Source organism: Oncorhynchus mykiss, chromosome 5 (assembly GCF_057628025.1).
Source record: "Oncorhynchus mykiss isolate SJ-2025 chromosome 5, ASM5762802v1, whole genome shotgun sequence".
Taxonomy (NCBI): Eukaryota; Metazoa; Chordata; class Actinopteri; order Salmoniformes; family Salmonidae; genus Oncorhynchus; species Oncorhynchus mykiss.
In genome coordinates, this window is record NC_143026.1 from 15,982,826 (window position 1) to 16,004,598 (window position 21,773).

The 21,773-nt window shown below is 42.8% G+C and overlaps 1 protein-coding gene across 2 annotated transcripts in view; it reads right to left on the reverse strand.

Moving 5' to 3' along the window:
* setx (senataxin) overlaps positions 1-21,773 on the reverse strand; it is a 67,530-nt gene that overhangs the window by 20,938 nt on the left and 24,819 nt on the right. For both annotated transcript variants that reach the window (XM_090233917.1, XM_021601888.3), the window contains exons 3-16: positions 20,141-20,351; positions 19,894-20,000; positions 19,471-19,690; positions 14,430-14,537; positions 12,306-12,486; positions 12,122-12,209; positions 7,492-11,043; positions 7,148-7,256; positions 6,819-6,992; positions 1,484-1,707; positions 1,117-1,269; positions 741-888; positions 462-563; positions 253-365 (exon numbers count right to left, since the gene is read on the reverse strand). In XM_090233917.1, coding sequence (XP_090090043.1) covers positions 253-365; positions 462-563; positions 741-888; positions 1,117-1,269; positions 1,484-1,707; positions 6,819-6,992; positions 7,148-7,256; positions 7,492-11,043; positions 12,122-12,209; positions 12,306-12,486; positions 14,430-14,537; positions 19,471-19,690; positions 19,894-20,000; positions 20,141-20,351 — 5,490 coding nt within the window. The remainder of the gene's footprint in view (positions 1-252; positions 366-461; positions 564-740; positions 889-1,116; positions 1,270-1,483; positions 1,708-6,818; positions 6,993-7,147; positions 7,257-7,491; positions 11,044-12,121; positions 12,210-12,305; positions 12,487-14,429; positions 14,538-19,470; positions 19,691-19,893; positions 20,001-20,140; positions 20,352-21,773) is intronic.

Genomic DNA, 21,773 nt, shown 5'->3' on the forward strand with positions numbered 1-21,773 from the left:
ATTTTAAGGAGTGGGGCAATCCCACTCCTTTTGCAATTTCTAATTGAAGAGATAGTAAAGTGTTGGAAAGATAGGGGAGATTGAAAGAGGGTGAGTCAAAGGGCAGTGGGCTGGAATCGAACCCATGTCGACTGTAAACACATCTGAACAGAGGCCCATAATTAAAGTAAGAGCCCACAGAGTAGAACAGGAGATTTGGGTAACTGTAGGTGTGGCCAGCCTTCTGGTAGCCTCTGCTGGGCATGCATGTACCATTTCCTCTTTCTTTTGCAGTTTTGGCAATATCTTGGAGATCTTGTCTATGTTCTCGTCCAGCTGCGCTCTGCGCCGGTGGATGTCTGAGTCCTGTGACATCTGGGCCCTTTCTGCAGGTGAAAAGGGACAAAACACATGTTTTTTTATTGAGGTGATTTGAGGAAGGCGTGTGCATACTTGTGCCCGCGCACGCTCTCCAGACTCACGTGTTTTGTTTTTCACCTGACTGTCCAGGCTAAAAGGTTTTAAATTCTTGGAGATTGTCCTTTCGTTCCCCAGCCTCACCAGATTGATGTCCCCACAGTTACCTTTAAGAAAGCCATCCAGGACAATGTCAACTTCACCATATCAGTTCTGTGAAACAATCATTTGTGGTTGAATTGCCTTTTAACTTTTACCCATTAAAATGTTTCCATATAGGCATATTTCATTCATCTATTTCAGTATCCCAATTCATGAGGATTTCCATAGTTGAGGTAGCGTACCCTGGATGTTCCTGCACTTCTCCTTGAAGACCGGGATAATCTTCTTCATCAGGTTGTCGATGGCGGCGTTGGACGGGGCACACAGGAGGACCCTCATGCGGCGGGGTTCAGAATGCCTGTTTACTGGAGGAGTCATGCTTCGTACTCCCTGGATATGGTTATGAGAATGAGGGGAACACAGGGAATTATATGAAAGTTAGAATTTCACAATGCCCTTAAGCCAAGGTTATTCAATAGGAAATAAAAAATAAACACTAAAGAACACGAGAGTAAAAGAAAAGTTAATTTTGGTTTTTGAAAATGTCTCGTGTTTAATGACCTTAGCCCAGGGTTGAACAACAAAACACAGTGTCCAGAAACAAGGCAAACAGCATACCTCAGAGAACAGCTTTTGCAGCATACCCACGATGGTTTTGCTCTTTCCCGTTCCTGGGGGTCCGTGTATCAGGCAGATTTTTGGGGCGAGTTGCTGGTTCCTGATGACGGACAAACCGGTTTTCACCGCCCTCACCTGGTCTAGGTTGTAATCCTGGGCCAAACACATCATACAGACATACTGTTTACATCTATACAAGGCCATTTTTACACATGTAAGGGCCACCTCAAATTAAACAAAAACAATTGGTCATGTCGGACTTAAAAGTAAAGTCACAAATCTTCAGTACTTGGTTATCCAATAGTTCCACAAAGGAATAACTTTCCTTTTAAAACCCTAAACACTCCATACTCAAACAGTTTCTTACAGGCAGGTTGAGGCTGGGGATGACCTCCGGGCCAGGTTGGAAGTAGGAGACATGTGGGGCCAGGAGGGGCTTGTGCATAGAGCTGCCATTGAGCAGACAGATTGCCCTGAACTCCCTCAAGGTGCTGACCAGGGAGCCCACCACATCACAGCGTACTGTCTGCTTGTTCACCAACCTCACATTCCCCAGGGTCTTTATCATCAGGTTCAGAGTTGGGCACTGGCCTGAAGGGCAGCAGAGAAATACATCATATCCAGCATTGGATAAAGTACATTTAAAATTAAATTAACACTAACAGTAAAACACAGTATTGTATTAAAAGTAATGCAATATAGTAAAATAATACATTGCATACTTAAGCAATAAGACCCGAGGGGGTGTGGTATATGGCCAATAGAGCACGGCTAAGTGATGTTCTTAGGCGCAATGTGGAGTGCCTGGACACTGCCCTTAGCCGTGGTATATTGTTGATATATCACAAACCCCCGAGGTGCCTTATAGCAATTATAAACTGGTTACAAATGTAATTAGAGCAGTAAAACGAAATGGTTTTGTAATACCTGTGGTATACGGACTGATATACCACGGCTGTCAGCCAAAAATCAGCATTCAGGGTTTGAACCAACCAGTTTATATGCATATATGATGAGGATGAATGGACAAAGGTAACTAGTGAGTAACTAGTGAGTGATTTTGGCAATTAAGCCCTTTTTCTACTTGTACAGTCAGATGAAGTCATGGATACCATTTTTATGTCTCTGCGTGCAGTTGAAGGAATTCAGCGCAATGACTGGAAGTCTCAGAGTTACCGCTAGTTAGCAGTGGCTTGCTAAACTACCTTCAAAACCTGGTCCAGAGGGGTATACTACAAAGTTGGATAAAAGGAGTCAGCCAGCTGAGGTTTACTAAATTTTAAATTCTCTTAAAAAAGTACCCTTTTCTCTCTCCAATTTCTTGGTTTCCAATTGGTAGTTACAATCTCGTCTTATCGCTGCAACCCCCGTACGGACTCGGGAGAGGCGAAGGTCGAGAGGCGTGCGTCCTCCAGAACACGACCAAACCAAGCCAGTGCCCGCTAAACCCTGAAGCCAGCCACACCAATGTGTCGGAGGAAACACCGTACACCTGGCGACCGTGTCAGCGTGCATGCGCCTGGCCCGCCACAGGAGTCGCTAGAGCACAATGGGACAAAGACAACCCTGCCGGCAAAAACCCTCCCTAACACGGACGACGCTGGGCCAATGGTGCGCCGCCCCATGGTTCCCTTGGTCGCGGAAGGCTGCGACAGATCCTGGACTCGAACCAGCCTGGTCTCTAGTGGCACAGCTAGCACTGCCTTAGACCACTGCACCTCTCGGGAGGCCTTTTACTAAATATTCTGATATCTTTATATAAAATAAAGTTACGCTACTGCTACTCATCATATATGCATAGTCACTTCACCATATCTACATGTAAATACTACCTCAATCAGCCTGACTAACCAGTATGTAGCCTCGCTACTTTTATAGCCTCACTACTGTATGTAGCCTGTCTTTTTACTGTTTTATTTCTTTACTTACCCAATACCTTTTTTGCACTGTTGGTTAGAGCCTGTAGGTAAGCATTTCACTGTAAGGTACACCTGTTGTATTCGGCGCACATGACACATTGATTTTATATGGGCATGGTCTAATTGATTTAACGTGCATAAAGACATCCAAGTTTAGCTTTTTTAAGGAACCATCAAATCAATAGTTATTTGCGGTTGCTTATGAAAGCTAGCTGGCTAACAATGATTCTCCTTTGTAGTATACCCCTCTGGGTAAAATGACTGGCCCCTCTAAATGAAGCCAGAAGATCAAGGCATTATTAGTCATCAACTGGATCCCCATTATAGTGAATGGATAAATGGCTCTCATATACACACACAAATTGTGTCAGTCAAAAGTTGACACACCTACCTCAAGGGTTTTTATATTTTTACTACTTTCTACATTGTAGAATAATAGTGAAGACATGAAAACTATGAAAGAACATATCGAATCATATGTAACCTTTACATTATCTCAACTAGCTTCATGAGGTAGTCACCTAGAATGCATTTCAATTAAACAGGTGTGCCTTGTTAATTTGTGAAATTTCTTTCCTTTTTAATTTGTTTGAGCCAATCAGTTGTTTTAGCCCTATTTGGTAAAATAACAAGTATTTTACCAAATAGTCTCAAATAAGCAAAGAGAAACAGTCCATCTTTATTTTAAGTCAGTCAATGCGGAAAATATCTTCAAGTGCAGTTGCAAAAACTAACAAGCACTATGAAGAAACTGGCTGTCATGAGGACCGTCACAGGAAAGGAAGACACAGCGTTACCTCTGCTGCAGAGGATAAGTTCATTAGAGTTACCAGCCTCAGAAATTGCAGCCCAAATAAATGCTAGAGTTCAAGTAACAGACATCAACATCAACTGTTCTGAGGAAACTGTGAAATCAGGCCTTCATTGGTCGAATTGCTGCAAAGAAACCACTACGGAAGGAAACACGAGCAATGGGCAACACAAGAAATGGGCATTAGACCAAAGCAAAGGGTGGCTACTTTGAAGAATATCAAACACTTTTTTGGTTACTACATGATTCCATGTGTGTTATTTCATAGCTTTGGTGTCTTCACTATTATTCTACAATGTAGAAAATTGTAAAATAAAGAAAAACCCTTGAATGAGTAGGTTTGTTCTAACATTTGACTGCTACTGTATACACACACAGAAATTATTCAGACCATTGACTTTTTCCATATATTCAAAAAAGGATTAAAATGTTTATTCCTCATCATTCTACACACAAAAGCCCATAATGATAAAGAAGAAACCGGTTTAGAAATGTTTAAATTTATTACAAATAAAAAAAAACTGAAATTAATTTATATAAGTATTCAGAACCTTTACTCAATTATTTGTTGAAGCACCTTCGGAAATGATAACAGCCTTAAGTCTTCTTGGGTAAAGGTAAAATGAAATCGATTTTAATAAATGCTATAAGCTTGGCACACCCTCTCAAGCTCTGTCATGTTGGATGGGGAGCGTCGCTGCATAGCTACAGTTGAAGTCGGAAGTTTACGTACACCTTAGCTAAATACATTTTAAACTCAGTTTTTCACCATTTCTGACATTTAATCCTAGTAAAAATGCCCTGTTTTAGGTCAGTTAGGATCCCCACTTAATTTTAAGAATGTGAACTGTCAGAAAAATAGTAGAGAGAATTGTTTATTTCAGCTTTTATTTCTTTCATCACATTCCCAGTGGGTCAGAAGTTTACATACACTCAATTAGTATTTGCTAGCATTGCCTTTAAAATTGTTTAACTTCAAATGGCCCAAATGTTTTGGGTAGCCTTTCACAAGCTTCCCACAATAAGTTGGGTGAATTTTGGCCCATTCCTCCTGACAGAGCTAGAATAACTGAGTGAGGTTTGTAGGCCTCCTTGCTCGCACACGCTTTTTCAGTTCTACCCACAAATTTTCCAAATACCTTGACTTTGTTGTCCTTAAGTCATATTGCCACAACTTTGGAAGTATGCTTGGGGTCATTCTCCATTTAGAAGACACATTTGCGACCAAGCTTTAACTGATGTCTTGAGATGTTCCTTCAATATATCCACAATTTTGCTTCCTCATGATTCCATCCATTTTGTGAAGTGCAGCAGTCCCTCCTGCAGCAAATCACCCCCATAACATGATGCTGCCACACCCGTGCTTCACGGTTGGGATGGTGTTCTTCGGCTTACAAGCCTCCCCCTTTTTCCTCCAAACATAACGATGGTCATTATGTCCAAACAGTTCCATTTTTGTTTCATCAGACCAAAGGATATGTTTCCAAAAAGTGCAATCATTGTCCCCATGAGCAGTTGCAAACTGTAGTCTGGCATTTTTATGGCGGTTTGGAGCAGTGGCTAGTTCCTTGCTGAGCAGCCTTTCAAGATATGTCAATATAGGACTCATTTTACTGTGGATATAGATACTTTTGTACCGGTTTCCTGCTGCATCTTCACAAGGTCCTTTGCTGTTGTTGTGGGATTCATGTGTACTTTTCGCACTAAAGTACGTTCATCTCTAGGAGACAGAATACGTCTCCTGGGTGGTATGACGGCTGCGTGGTCCCATGGTGTTTATACTTGTGTACTATTGTTTGTACAGATGAACGTGGTACCTTCAGGCGTTTGGATATTGCTCCCAAGGAAGAACCAGACTTGGTCTACAATGGTTTTCTATTCAACTTGTCTTTTCATAGCAATTACAACCCCCTTCCCTCTTAACTTCTTAAGGTATCGGGGGAAGCATTTTCACTTTTGGATAAATAGCGTGCCCAATTTCAACTTCCTGATACTCATGCCAGGAATATAAGATCTACTAAAAATATGCATATTTGGATAGAAAACATTCTGAAGTTTCTAAAACTGTTTGAATCATGTCTGAGTATAACATAACTTATGTAGCAGGCAAAACCTGAGGACTAAACGTTCAGAATGTTTTATTTTTTTGGTCTCTGTCTGTTCTGAGTTCTCATTGGCAAATGATATTTCGTAGGAACCTGTTTTCATTTCCTACCGCTTCCACTGGATGTCACCAGTCTTTGGAATTTGGTTGAGGTTATTCATTTGTGCAATGAAGAAGTAGGCCATCTAGGAACTGGGTAATACTGTTGAGTGCGCAAGACGTGAAAAGTAGCGTTGGTTTGTTGTCTTCCTGTATTGAACACAGATAGACCCGTCTACAATTTGATCGATTATTAACATTTAAAAATACCTAAAGTTGTATTACAAAAGTAGTTTGAAATATTTTGGTAAAGTTTATAGGCAACTTTTGAAATATTTTGCAGTGACGTTGTGTTTTTTGGAAGCTGTTTTTTTCTGGATCAAACGCAGACATTTGGATATATATGGACGGAATTAATTGAACAAAAGGACCAATTGTGATGTTTATGGGACATATTGGAGTGCCAAAAAAGAAGCTCGTCAAAGGTAATGCATGTTTTATATTTTATTTCTGCGTTTTGTGTAGCGCCTGCAGGGTTGAAATATGCTACCCTCTTTGTTTACTATTGTGCTATCATCAGATAATAGCTTCTTATGCTTTTGCCGAAAAGCCTTTTAAAAATCTGATATGTTGGCTGGATTCACAACGAGTGTAGCTTTAATTGAGTATCTTACATGTGTGATTTAATGAAAGTTTGATTTTTATCTAATTTATTTTATTTGCCGCACTGCATTTTCCCTGTTTTTTGCCCAAGTGGGACGCATCCGTCCCCTATACCATAAGAAGTTAATGTATCACTTCCTGGCCTCTTACACACAAATGTACTCACCCACGCCTCCGTTGCAGACATTGTATCTCTGCACATATCCAAATTGTTCTTGGGGATCCAAGAGGCCCTGCTCATGCCAAGAGTAAGCATCTCTATTCTGGGGCAGCCACAGAATGACCAGGTCCTCCTCCCGTGGGAACATCTGACGGGAGTCATCACTGGCAGTAATGCTCGCTGACAAAAATAGGTTTGTTACGTGGCTCCGCTTTGGGACAACATCACAATTAACAATTGTTTACAGTATGTAGAGTCTAGTGCAAGCTTCAAGCATTGCTGTTTTTAAATGGTTAGCATACTCTATATAAAAAAAATTGGTTACTTAAGCTTACCTGTAAAACTGACATTCCAAACACTGTGGCTGTACTCATGTGCGACAACTTTTAAATTCTGAGTTACCACCTTTCCTGATTCCTTGTTCTTTAGCCATTCACCTGCAAGCTTTGATGAGAAGAGAATTTGACCTTAATAGAAGAGATCAACTCCAAGAGACCGCCATTAAAAACTATTTTGCGACTCATTACTCACAACTCTAAAATTTGCCAAAATGTGAATTCTTTGTAATGCTAGACTGGCCATTCTTTTCAGTTGCCTTCAGCCTAAATGCACCATAGCAGGACAAAAGTCACACCTAAACGAGTTACACAATCTATTTTGTAATAAATTGACTACTGACCTCCTCAAAAGTGTTGGTGAGAAGCAGGGGGTAAAAGGTCTTGTAGTATTCATCATAAGAGCTGAAGCTGGATCCTACTTCCTTCAGTGGTAACTCACATAGCTCAGAGGGTATACCAAACTGCTTGTAGTTACTGAACATATCAAAGGTCCATTTCAGGATGTGTTGAACTAGGAAGTTGTTGTCAAATCTGAAACCAACCTCTGGGTTGGGTATCTGACTTCGGAACGGGGCGTCATGCCTGGAGGTGGAGGGCTGGGGGGTGTAACATGTGTTGCTGTACTGGACAGGGCGGAGGGGCAGGCAAGGTGGACGGGGGAGGTTTTGTTCAGGTCTGGGTGGTGGTTGTTTTGGTGGAATGGGTTTAGGTGGTGGTTGTGGTGCGATGGGTTTGTATAAGAGTCGATTCAGTGGAAGAGACTGACCAACCTCTGGATGAGGAGGAAGTTGTCGTACACAGGGACTTTGTGCATGCACGACTGGCAGGCCTGGCACAACTGGCCGGGCAGGCACAACTGGCCGGGCAGGCACAACTGGCCGGGCAGGCCTACCTCTTCCAGCAGGTGCAGAAGAAGCCGAAAATGGAGCATTGGCAGTCCTCTCCATCTCTTGCACCAAGGAGGCACTCCTGGAGCTTGAGGTTGCGTAGATCTTGGTGGTGGACGGCTTGGCCTTTTTAACTGACATAGGAGACATTCCTGGTTTCAGGAACAAGCGCTCATCATCCTGAGTCAAGTTAGAGCGTGAGGGTGGCGGAGTAGCCGGTTTCTTAAAAGTCTGTGTGGCAAGTGGAGCCTGTTGCCCTTCGTCTGCCTGTTTAAACCATGTCAAGTCTGAAGACCCTCCTTTATCCTCAAAGGGCCTCTGGCTGTCTGCGTCAATGTCCATATCTACAGGGTCCCGCTGTGTGTAGAAGAAATCCTCTTCCTCAAACTGCGTGCACATCTCCATTTCAGTTGGCTCCATTTGGGTGAGGTGCATCCAGTCTGCATCATCATCATCATCTTCACCATCATTGCTTTTGGGGACTTGACCAGAAGGTCCAGGTGTGACATCATTCCTTTGAAAGTATGGAGAGATCTGCCTGTCCATGTTAGACAACACACTACTCACTGTATTAGAGGATGCTGGTTTGTCCTCATTGGCTCTTTGAGAGCTGCGATTGAACGTCAGCTGTTCCTCATGACGGGCAGGATCTTGCTGGGAACACTGCAGGTCCTCATCTTCATCGTCCTCCTCTGTAGCAAAACTGGGAGTTTGAATTTCATCTATCTTTTTCGGATTTCTCTTCATTGGCTCTGCCTTTTCAGAGATTCCGGCTCCCAATGCCTGCTTGCTCTGCCTGAAGAACTGGAACAGCTTGTTACTCCCTTTGACCACTCTCTTCTGAGGGAAGGTCACCTTCGACCTCTTGGTCTGTCGGGTCGGCTTCTTGGCCTGTGGGACATTGACTGTAGCGCCGTGGTGCCTCAGATCACCAACAGAATCACGTGATCCCTGGGAAAGATCAAAGGCCTTTCGCACCTTCTTCTTAAGGCCAAGCTTCTCAGCTGTGGACACAGGCTCTGTGGCTTTTCTGACTTTTTTAGGAGGGACAATGGCTGGAGTTGACGTTTTGTGTGAGATAGCTGATGTGGTTAAGGAAGAGTGTGTCTCAGTTTCCAGTCTGTTTGAACGTACCGTTGAACTGCTTTTTCTCAATGGCGGTGTGACTGCATGGGGAGCATCCTTCACGGGCTCTTTGATTCGTTTTTCTACCACGTTAGGTTTCTTGCTCAGGCATTTGGAGGCCAATGGTTTTGCATCAACAAGAAGATTTCTTTTTTTTACAACAATGGCTCGTTTGAGCCCTTGAGGTGGGGTCTTAGGCTTCTCAAGCTCCTTCTCAACCTGCTGACAGGCTCTTTCGATATCCTCGTCATAGATCGGTTGTGTATCACATTCCCAGCTTGATAAAGGCTCTCTTGAAGTTGGACTGACAGGGCTATCGTCTTTGGGCTTTTCGGGTGGCATGTTACTTTCCGAATCTCTGTTGGACCATGCAGACACCATATCTTCCTGTGTTTCAAATTCAAACACCTGAGATTCACTCATGTCTCCATCGTAATCACGCCAGGGACTAGGATTCTGGTCAGAGGCATCTGGTTCATTTTTTATTTGGGAGGTCTCAGACAAACACTCAGGCCTTCTTGCTCTACCAACATCTAATGTAGCCTCATCATCAGATATAATAATTACATCTGAAGTTGACTTTGGTGGGGATAGTGGTCGGTCAAATTGTCTCGAGTTTCCTTTACTCCGATATCGTGAGGATTTGGAGCCTTCTTTCCCTTTAAGATTACTTTTTAAAACAGAGAGAGGCACATTGTCGATGGATTCTTGGAGGCATGGAGGGTGTCTGCTAATGCCTTGGAGGTTGGATGCCTCCTCTTTACCGAATTCACTGAGCCCTACAGAGGGCCTCGCTCTCTCAGACTTGGACTTCTTGGTCATAAGCTGGCCGAGTCTGGATTTGATCACCTGTATTTTCTCTGGATCTGCCCTCAAGGAAGTTAAGTTGTCTTGGGTTGGTCTAGAATCATTAGTTGGCTCTACAAACTCCTCTTCAGGCGTTAGGGGCTCCTTTTTCACCAACGCTATGTTTATGTCCCACCCCCTCTGAACTCCAGAAAAATCCCCACCACCAGATGTACTGCCTTCGACATCATCCCACAACCCTTCCCGTTTTATAGGAGGGTTAAATTCAGCTAAGCTGCTAGGTCCCGAGGGGTCATTGCTTGACTGAAGTGGTGGTGTGGTTGGTGCCACAGGCCCTGCCTCAATGTCCAGCGGTTCAGGTGGAGAAGTACTTATGGTTGGCCTGTTCATCATCATCTTGACATAGTCCTTCAAACAGATCTGAAGCTCCTGAATCTCTGGCCTAATCAGCTTCCACTCCCTCTGTTGCCCATCTCTGAGGTGCTTGTTCAGAAGGTTCAGGAAGTGGTGGCACTTGCTGTTGGGGTTCAACCTGGTCCCTTCCTTCAGCAGGGACCGGATGATATGCATGCATGCCTGTGGAACAGCCCTGCTAGTAGAGGCCTTTCGGGGCACACTGACCCTCAAGGAGGATGTGGAAGACACAGAGTGAGAAACTGGACCTTCCGAGGTATGGACGAAAGCGTCACCAGGCAGGGTGGCACATTTCACTAACACGCCCACCCACTTGGGAGCGCAGTAATAGAGCATATTCATGCGGCCACTCCCCAGGTGCAATTCGATGATATGGACCAGAATAAGAGTGAAGAACTCTGTGACCTTGTCACATATGCGAACCTGGGGCTTCGGGAGGTCTGTGCTGATCTCCCCACATAGGTAGTGGACAACCTCAGTAATGTATAGGACGCTGTGTTCGTCAAGGTCCATAACAGATTTTACAAAGGGGATGAACCAGAGAAATGTGCTGTCGTGCACACGCAATGCCTGTCCAACGTCTGAATGCAGGAGGTTGACCAGAGAACTCATATCCTCATAGACCACATTGCTATCCACACCACGTGAGCGTCTGCTTCCCTACAAAATAAAATAGTAATACATATCATGGTATTACATAAGATTAGAGAAATGCATAGGAAGTTAACATACCTTCAACTCAATGTATTTTGTAATATGACATGTAATAAAACCATGTGTCACACCTGGAATGGCTCCATCAAACTAAAGGCCACTGCACAGAGATGTACCCCACATGTTTAACTCACTGCCTCCTACTCTGTCCCAGATGCTAATATATGCATATTATTACTATTGGATAGAAAACACTCTGAAGTTTGCCTGAACTGTCTGAATTATGTCTGTTAGTATAACAGAACTCAAAGGGCAGGCAAAGCAGGTATGCTTTTTTCGTAACTTTAAAAAAATAATCTGACACAGCAGTTGCATTAAGAACCAGTGTATCTTTAATTATATGTAAATCATGTATCTTTCGTTGAAGTTTATGATGAGTATTTCTGTTATGATGTAGCTCTCTGTAATTACTCCGGATATTTTGGAGGCATTTCTGAACATGGCGCCAATGTAAACCGAGATTTGTGGATATAAATATGCATATTATCGAACAAAACATTAATGTATTGTGTAACATGATGACATATGAGTGTCATCTGATGAAGATTATCAAAGGTTAGTGATTCATTTTATCTCTAATTCTGCTTTGTGACTATTTTTGGCTGGGGAAAATGGCTGTGTTTATTGGGATTTGGTGGTGATCTAACAAATATATGTTGTGTTTTCACTGTAATTTAAAAAAAAATATATATATTTTTTTTTAAATCGGACACGATGGGTAGATTAACAAGATGTGTCTCTTTCATTTGCTGTATTGGACTTGTTAAGACAGCTCGCAATAAATAACCTCAAAACTGTCCCTGACTAGTAGCACATGAAACAAGCTTTGAATCCTTCTGTAAGAAAGATGAGGGAGAAGAGCTTGAGAAGAGCTTGTTAAAGCGGTTTGTTGTTCCGCATCGTGCGTTTTACTCTAAAGGTCATGTTCTGGGAAAGCTTCAAGTGTACAACACTAACCACAGATGTACAAAGAGGAATTAGGTACAACTAACAATATACAAATTCAACAGATGGTTGTTATTACCTTGCTCACTTTGGTGTTACTGTCATATACCATCTGACTGCAGGTCACCATGTCATCATCATATGTAGTTTCTGTTTTAACCCGTGATCTACGGAGCAAAAGAAGAATAGTATCAACCATATTCTTAACTTGGAAGAAATAACAATATGAAAGAATTCAAGGCAAGATAAAGAGTGACACGTACATCATGGTTTGTTGTCTGATGCTTTCGAGCTCTCCAGAGTAGCTAGGGCTTTGTGTGATGGCCTGGAAGGCTTGGGATGGCTCAATCTGACCCCAAAACCTGGAGCCCAAACAATCCAAGATCACCATAAAACATTGCAAGACTGGCCAGAAGGGATCCATCTCGTTGGATGGTTCTTCATCTGGGGAAATAAACGTTAACATATTACTAGCTAAGTCATTTAGGAAGGTTCATTTTTATCTGTGTTGGACTATGGTTAAGCACGGGTACATACTTGAGTACAAGGCAGTGCTGGGCTACTCCCTACATATCTTTGCTCCCAACTAACATCACAATCCCACAGCCTATGCTCAGTCAGGGCTCTTTCCCAGTTCCTAGGGCTGAAATGTGCGAGAACAAAATATATATATATCCTATAACATTCTCTGGTGTTGAAACAAACTACTAAAGACTAAAAAACTGGAGAAGACATCGCTGTCAGTTTTTAAAACCCCGATACATTTTCTTCAAATTGACCATTGCAATTATTTTGAATGTATTACACACTGCTCAAAAAAATAAAGGGAACACTAAAATAACACATCCTAGATCTGAGTGAATGAAATATTCTTATTAAATACTTTCTTTACATAGTTGAATGTCCTGACAACAAAATCAAAGATTATCAATGGAAATCAAATGTATGGTCTCCTGAGGGATCTCCTCCCAGACCTGGACTAAAGCATCCACCAACTCCTGGACAGTCTGTGGTGCGGGACATGATCTCCCAGATGTGCTCAATTGGATTCAGGTCTGGGGAACGGGCGGGCCAGTCCATAGCACCAATGCCTTCCTCTTGAAGGAACTGCTGACACTCCAGCCACATGAGGTCTAGCATTGTCTTGCATTAGGAGGAACCCAGGGCCATCCGCACCAGCATATGGTCTCACAAAGGGTCTGAGGATCTCATCTTGGTACCTAATGGCAGTCAGGCTACCTCTGGCGAGCACATGGAGGGCTGTGCGGCCCCCCCAAAGAAATGCCACCCCACACCATGACTGACCCACCGCCAAACCGGTCATGCTGAAGGATGTTGCAGGCAGCAGAACGTTCTCCACGGCGTCTCCAGACTGTCACGTCTGTCACATGTGCTCAGTGTGAACCTGTTTTAGTCTGAAGAGCACAGGGCGCCAGAGGCGAATTTGCCAATCTTGGTGTTCTTTGGCAAATGTCAAACGTCCTGCACGGTGTTGGGCTGTAAGCACAACCCCCACCTGTGGACGTCGGGCCCTCATACCACCCTCATGGAGTCTGTTTCTGACCGTTTGAGCAGACACATGCACATTTGTGGCCTGCTGGAGGTCATTTTGCAGGGCTCTGGCAGTGCTCTTCCTGCTCCTCCTTGCACAAAGGCGGAGGTAGCGGTCCAGCTGCTGGGTTGTTGCCCTCCTACGACCTCCTCCACGTCTCCTGATGTACTGGCCTGTCTCCTGGTAGCGCCTCCATGCTCTGGACACTACGCTGACAGACACAGCAAACCACCTTGCCACAGCTCGCATTGATGTGCCATCCTGGATGAGCTGCACTACCTGAGCCACTTTTGTGGGTTGTAGACTCCGTCTCATGCTACCACTAGAGTGAAAGCACCGCCAGCATTCAAAAGTGACCAAAACATCAGCCGAAGCATAGGAACTGAGAAGTGGTCTGTGGTTATCACCTGCAGAACCACTCCTTTATTGGGTGTCTTGCTAATTGCCTATAATTTCCATTTGTTGTCTATTCCATTTGCACAACAGCATGTGAAATTTATTGTCAATCAGTGTTGCTTCCTAAGTGGACAGTTTGATTTCACAGAAGTGTGATTGACTTGGCGTTACATTGTGTTGTTTAAGTGTTCCCTTTATTTTTTTGAGCAGTGTATTTACATGCAGACTTCTTCCTACTGACCGCTTGCCAGGTCCCTATTGCAAAATAGAGTTCTAACCATTAAGGTCTTTTCCTGGTTAAATTAAAGGTTACATTTACTACTCGCAAAGATGAAACTGAAGACAGCAAATTAGCTCTACTGACCAGCATTATGTTAATTTGGCACAATGGAAATAGAAAAACATTTTACGATAAGATACAAAGTAGCTATTCCTTTACCCTTCAAGGCATTAAGGATACAGAGCAGTATGTTGGCCTGTTTGTCTGGCCCCAGGAACAGGGAGTCCATAGCCTGGGCATCCAGCTGTGTCAGAAGCATACAGATACCTGGGGGTGGGGAGAGGGCATAAACTGATGCTTAATATTGACGCCATTGCTCATTAACAAGTTCTCTATTCACATTCTGTACTGTTTACCCTGTTGCTCAATCAAATCTATACTGAACAAAACACATGTAAAGTGTTGGTCCCACATTTCATGAGCTGAAATTAAATCTCACCTAAAATTTTCCTTACGCACAGAAAGCTTATTTCTCAAATGTTGTACACAACCTTGTTGAAATCCCTGTTAGTGAGCATTTCTCCTTTCCCAAGATAATCCATCCACCTGACAGGTGTGGCATATTAAAAGCATGATCATTACACAGTTGCACTTTGTGCTAGGAACAATAAAAGGACACTACAACGTAGCCGTCACAACCCAATGACACAGATACCTCAAGTTGAGGGAGCATGCAATTGTCATGCTGACTGCAGGAATGTCCATCCGAGCTGTTGCCAGAGAACGTAATTTTTATTTCACTACCTAACACTAAAATCGAAACGTCCTCTCACTGTCAACTGCGATAATTTTCAGCAAACTTAACGTGGAAATATTTGTATGAACATAAGATTAAACAGACAAACTGAACAAGAAATTTAATAATGTGTCCCTGAACAAAAGTAACAGTGAGTACCTGGTGCGGCCACCAGCTGCATTAAGTACTGCCGTACATCTCCGCCTCATGGACCGCAACCAGATGTGCCAGTTCTTGCTGTGAGAGGTTACCCCACTCTCCCACCAAGGCACCTGCAAGTTCCCGGACAATCCTGGGGGGGTGGGGGGCTAGCAATCCGATCCAACAGGTCCCAGACGTGCTGAATGGGATTGAAATGCAGGGTCTTCGCTGGCCACGGCAGAACACTGACATTCCTGTCTTGCAGGAAATCACACACAGAACGAGCAGTATGGCTGGCGGCATTGTCATGCTGGAGGGTCATGTCAGGAGGAGCCTGCAGGAAAGGGTACCACATGAGGGAGGAGGATATCTTCCCTGTAACGCACAGCGTTGAGATTACCTGCAATGACAAGCTCAGTCCGGTGATGCTGCAACACACCGCCCCACACCATGACAGACACTCCACTTCAAAATTGATCCCGCTCCAGAGTAAAGACCTCAGTGTAACGCTCATTCCTTTGACGATAAACGTGAATCCAACCATCACCCCTGGTGAGACAAAACCGTGACTCGTCGGTTAAGAGCACTTTTTGCCAGTCCTGTCTTGCCCAGCGACGGTGGGTTTGTTCCCATAGGAAACGTTGTTGCCGGTGATGTCTGTTGAGGACCTGCCTTATAACAGGCCTACAAGCCCTCAGTCCACCTCTCTCAGCCTATTGAGGACAGTCTGAGCACTGATGGAGGGATTGTGCGTTCCTGGTCTAACTCGGGCAGTTGTTGCCATCCTGCACCTGTAACGGAGGTGTGATGTTCAGATGTACCGATCTGTTGTTACACATGATCTGCCACTGCGAGGACGATCAGCTGTCCGTCCTGCCTCCCTGTAGCGCTGTCTTAGACATCTCACTGTACGGATATTGCAATTTATTGCCCTGGCCACATCTGCATTCCTCATCCCTCCTTGCAGCATGCCCAAGGCACGTTCACGCAGATGAGCAGGCACCCTGGGCATCTTTTTGTGTGTGTTTTGAGTCAGTAGAAAGGCCTCTTTAGTGTCCTACGTTTTCATAACTGTGACCTTAATTGCCTACTGTCTGTAAGCTGTTCATGTCTTAACTTTTTATGGCTGCAATCCAGAAAAGTGTCATCAACAACCGCTGAATAGCATAGTGCTACATACAATAAATATATAAATATTTATTTTCATGAAATCACAAGTGCAATATAGGAAAACACAGATTAGCCTTTTGTTAATCCACCTGTCGTCTCATATTTAGAAATGATGCTTTACAGCGAAAGCAATCTAAGCGTTTGTGTAAGTTTAGCGATCGCACGATAAAACATTAAGTACACTTAGCTCGGTCACAAAAATCAGAAAAGTCATCAAATGAATCGTGTACCTTTGATGATCTTCGGATGTTTTCACTCACGAGACTCCCAGTTACACAACAAATGTTCCTTTTGTTCCATAAAAATGATTTTTATATCCAAAATACCTCCATTTGTTTGTCGCGTTGTTCAGAAATCCACAGGAAAGAGCGGTCACGAGAACGCAGACAAAAATTCCAAATAGTTTCCATAATGTCCACAGAAACATGTCGAACGTTTTTTATAATCAATCCGCAGGTTGTTTTTAAAATATATAATCGATAATATATCAACCGCAAATGTCTTTCACAATAGGAGAGGGAAAAACAATAGCTGTCCAAATTCTGTTGCGTGAGCAAAACTCATGTGACCACTTGACGCGATGTTATCGTTCTGGCTCATTTTTCAAAATAAAAGCCTGAAACTATGTCTGAAGACTTGACACCTTGAGACCTTGACACCTGGTTTGATTTTCCTCAGGGTTTCGCCTGCAATATCAGTTCTGTTATACACAGACAATATTTTGACAATTTTGGAAACTTTAGTGTTTTCTATCCAATACTACTACTACTAATAATAATAATATGCATATATTAGCAACAGACTGAGGAGCTGGCCGTTTACAATGGGCACCTTTTCATCCAAGCTACTCAATACTGCCCCTGCAGCCATAAAAAGTTAACGACCGTTCCACAGGTGCATGTTCATTAATTGTTTATGGTTCAATGAACAAGCATGGGAAACAGTGTTTAAACCCTTTACAATGAAGATCTGTGAAGTTATTTTGATTTCTACAAATTATCTTTGAAAGACAAGGTCCTGAAAAGTTGTTTATTTTTTTGATGAGGTTGTAAGCCACCTCTTTCGTTTTAGAAACTTTGGCAGTAGGTCCAACCAATCTCACAGCCGCAGACCAAACGTAACCGCGCCAGCCCAGGACGTCCACATCTGACTTCTTCACCTGCAGGATCGTCTGAGACCAGCCGCCCGGACAGACGATGAAACTGTGGGTTTGCACAACCAAAGAATTTCTGCACAAACTGTCAGAAACCGTCCCAGGGAAGTTTAAATTCTACCGGGCAGGTGGCAGACAGCGTCAAAGGCATCATGTGAGTGAGCGGTATGCTGATGTCAACATTGTAAGCAGAGTGCCTCATGGTTGCAGTGGGGTTATGGTATGGGCAGGCATAAGCTACAGACAACAAACACAAATGCATTTTATCTATGGCAATTTGACTGCACAGAGATAGAGTGATGCGATCCTGAGGCCCATTGTCGTGCCATTCATCCGCCGCCATCACTTCATGTTTCAGCACGATAATGCACAGCCCCATGTCGCAAGGATCTGTAGACAATTCCTAACAGCTGAAAATGTCCCAATTCTTCCATCGCCTGCATACTCACCAGACATGTCACCTATCGAGCATGTTTGGGATGTTCTGGATCAACGTGTATGACGTGTTCCAGTTGCCTCCAATATCCATCAACTTCGCACAGCCATTGAAGAGGAGTGGACTACATTCCACTGCGCATAATCAACAGCCTAATCCACACTATTTGAAGGAGTTGTGTCGCACTGCTTGAGGCAAATGGTGGTCCCAACAGATACTGAATGATTCTGATACAAAGACCAACAGATGGATATCTGTATTCCCAGTCATGTGAAATTAATAGATTAACCTTGTGACTAGGGGGCAGTATTTTCATTTTTGGAAAAATAACGTTCCCGTAGTAAACGGGATATTTTTCCAGGACAAGATGCTAGAATATGCATATAATTGACAGCTTAGGATAGAAAACTCTAAAGTTTCCAAAACTGTAAAAATATTGTCTGTGAGTATAACAGAACTGATATTGCAGGTGAAAGCCTGAGAAAAATCCAATCCGGAAGTGACTCATCTTTTGAAAGCTCTGCGTTCCAATTGAGCAGTGAATGGGCTATCAACCAGATTACTTTTTCTCCGTATTCCCCAAGGTGTCTACAGCATTGTGACGTAGTTTTACGCATTTATGTTGAAGAATACGCGTAAGCGGCTACATTGCGCAAGTGGTCCCCTGATGGCTCTCAGAGTGAGTCTCACGTAAAATACAGAGGTAGCCATTATTCCAATCAGTCCTACTGAAAAACCAATTGTCCCTGTGGATATATTATCGATTAGATATTTGAAAAACACCTTGAGGAATGATTATAAACAACGTTTGCCATGTTTCTGTCCATATTATGGAGTTAATTTTGAATATTTTTCTGCGTTTGTGACTGCAATTTCCGGGCGATTTCTCGGCCAAACGTGAAAAACAAACGGAGCTATTTCGCCTACAAAAATAATATTTTGGGAAAAAAAGGAACATTGGCTATCTAACTGGGAGTCTCGTGAGTGAAAACATCCGAAGCTCAAAGGTAAACAATTTAATTTGATTGCTTTTCTGATTTCCGTGACCAAGTTACCTGCTGCTAGCTGCACAAAATGCTATTCTAGGCTATCGATAAACTTACACAAATGCTTGTCTAGCTTTGTCTGTAAAGCATTTTTTGAAAATCTGAGATGACAGAGTGATTAACAAAAGGCTAAGCTGTGTCTCAATATATTTCACTTGTGATTTTCATGAATAGGAATATTTTCTAGGAATATTTATGTCCGTTGCGTTATGCTAATTAGTGTCAGTCGATGATTACGCTTCCGAACCCGGGATGGGGAGTTAGAGATTAAGGCCTAATTTATTTATTTCAATTGATTGAGTCCTTATATGAACTGTAATAGTAAAATCTTTTGCGTTAATATATTTTGTTCGGTGTATAAAACACTGCTGTGGATCATATAACGGGTTTAGTAGTTGTTTGCACTTTAGAAATGGTTAACTTAACGTCGAGCATTTATCAATTGTTTCACAAAAAACATACTCTTGGAGAAAGGTCTGGAAGACCCCAAAATGTGAACACAGGGCAAAGAAACATACCCAACCAGTAGTTTTTTGCATTTTTGGAATCGTAAAGATGCGGTTGCAGCAATGTCATCTTAGTCGTCGGATCATAGGACGTATCCATGTCTGGGAAGTTCTGGGGGATTCTCAGCTCGACAATGTAGAACATGCAGGTGAAGATGTCCTGAAGGTCATAAAAGTCGTCTCGGTCCACCTTACCTAACGACCTTGCAGCACCAATTGCCCACCGCCTAACCTGAAAGAAAAAATAACAGCAGAAGTTATGACCGTAGAGACTTCGAGAAGCTTTTGTGACCATGTCAGACAGACAAGAGCCTTAAGCTCTTTAGCAAATATAAAGACGTGTTAGATAAACCAAATGTATATATTTGTTGTTTTATTACCATCGAACCATAAAAGTCCACATTTGTTTTTTGTAACAATTCAGCAAGTTATTACCGTCTCGTTGGGGTGGACGAGGAGGAGGTAGATCCCTGGATCTTTAGAACACACCCGGAAGGAGTTATATTCCTCCATCTTACAAATTGCCTCAACACACATTTCACCTGGAAAAGAGAACATCTGATGAATTTATTCCCACCAAGAACACAGTCCAGGACTTAATCAGGCATGTTTCATTCCTACATTTGGTTTGGGGGCATTTAAAGGGAATTCTTTACCTAAATTGAAATGAAAGAGTACTCACTCAATTCAGGGGATGCCAGCAGGTAGGGGTATTTGAGGACCTCTGACAGAGGAACCCCAAGACGGTCCTCGTACACTGCGGGGCTGATGTTTGACACTCCGATTTCCCGGCCGTCCTCTTCTACATAGCTGAGGTCCTTTGCCGGCTGTGCGTCTTTTGCTGCATGTGAAAACAAGTCCAGGAGCCTGGACGTCTCCAACTCCCATAGCCTCTGTGTGGGAGAGAGTTTTTTTGGGGGGGATAAGTGAGTGAGAGGGGGAGAAAGAGCAAGAGATGAAAGGGGTTGTGTTGAGGAAAGGAGTAGATAAAAACGTAGGGAAAGTATGTGGACACTGACTAGAGTATTTCAAGTAAGTGCCTTTTGTGATCACACCTGCCTCTCCATATTGTGGTCTTATTTTAATACTCATCTTTGTGGATTAATCTACCACAAACCATAGAGGTTCCTGTTATGAAAAATGACTCAATTATGTATACATTTAACATAGAACTATAACTAACAGAATTCTACCCTGTCACTGTACGATTGTATGAAATTCATTAGAATCATAAATCTAGTCAGAATTAGAACTATGACTTTTTATTCCTTTTTAGTACGTAAGCAGGGTGCAAGAGTGAAACAAATGATAAGAGGAGCTATTGACAGACAAGCTGTACTACTGTGTTACTTATAGGACATTCTCTCCCCACCCAGGGAGGGGAGAGACCTTGGGCTTGTAGTAGATTGTATAACAGGTGGCAGACAATGTATGAGTAGGAGAAGACTTGTTAACTATATTGTCATTGTCTCAGAGGGACATTTATGACAAAATGTGAGGTATATAGACCAATGTACAGGAAATGGCCTCTGTCAGTCTACAATATCCTACAAATCCTGATATAGCAGACAGTAGTTTAATTGAATTGGTTAATTAACATGAGAACTTAATTCTCTTAACAGTTCCTCCTTTAAAAGTTGTGCGGGCTGCTGCAGAATTCTATGGCACATGATTTAATTGTCAGACATTTTTACCACCAGAGGGAATCTTTGAGAAGCATTTGATAGTCTTTAAAATTGGCATTACTAGAGAATTTAAAACCTTTTTGTAAGAACATAGCATTTGGGATTGATTACCACATTTTGCTTAATTTGATGAACATTGTTGTTTCTATTCCAAGAAAAACGAAACCCTCTGGGTTTCTGTTAGGATGGAACCCGAAAGTATGGCACTGTACAATGTGACGATCGGGAGTAGGCTACAGTACTAAGAGCATAAGCTTTATGTAGGTGCCGGGGCTATATGACTGTGCCATCAACTTTATTATATATGAAAATAAAATATATTTGAGATGACTTCATTTTTCAAATAAAGTGAGCAATTGTAATTTGAATAAAGGGCAAAATATTTATGTTTTTAGAGGGAGAGAAATGTCCAAATGGGACTCCCACTCAAACCTGATGGGTCATTTCGCGGGATGTATTGACTGAAAGAAGCCGATTTGAAGACAACAAGTAATGACATCATTGTGCACCAATGATTTGCCCTCTGTTTCGTTGATTGACTGTATTTTAACCCAATGACAACTGATAGTCTTGAAATCTAGCTGGGTAGATAGCCAATGAGCTGAGGTAAAAAGCAATAGGTCTGGTTTA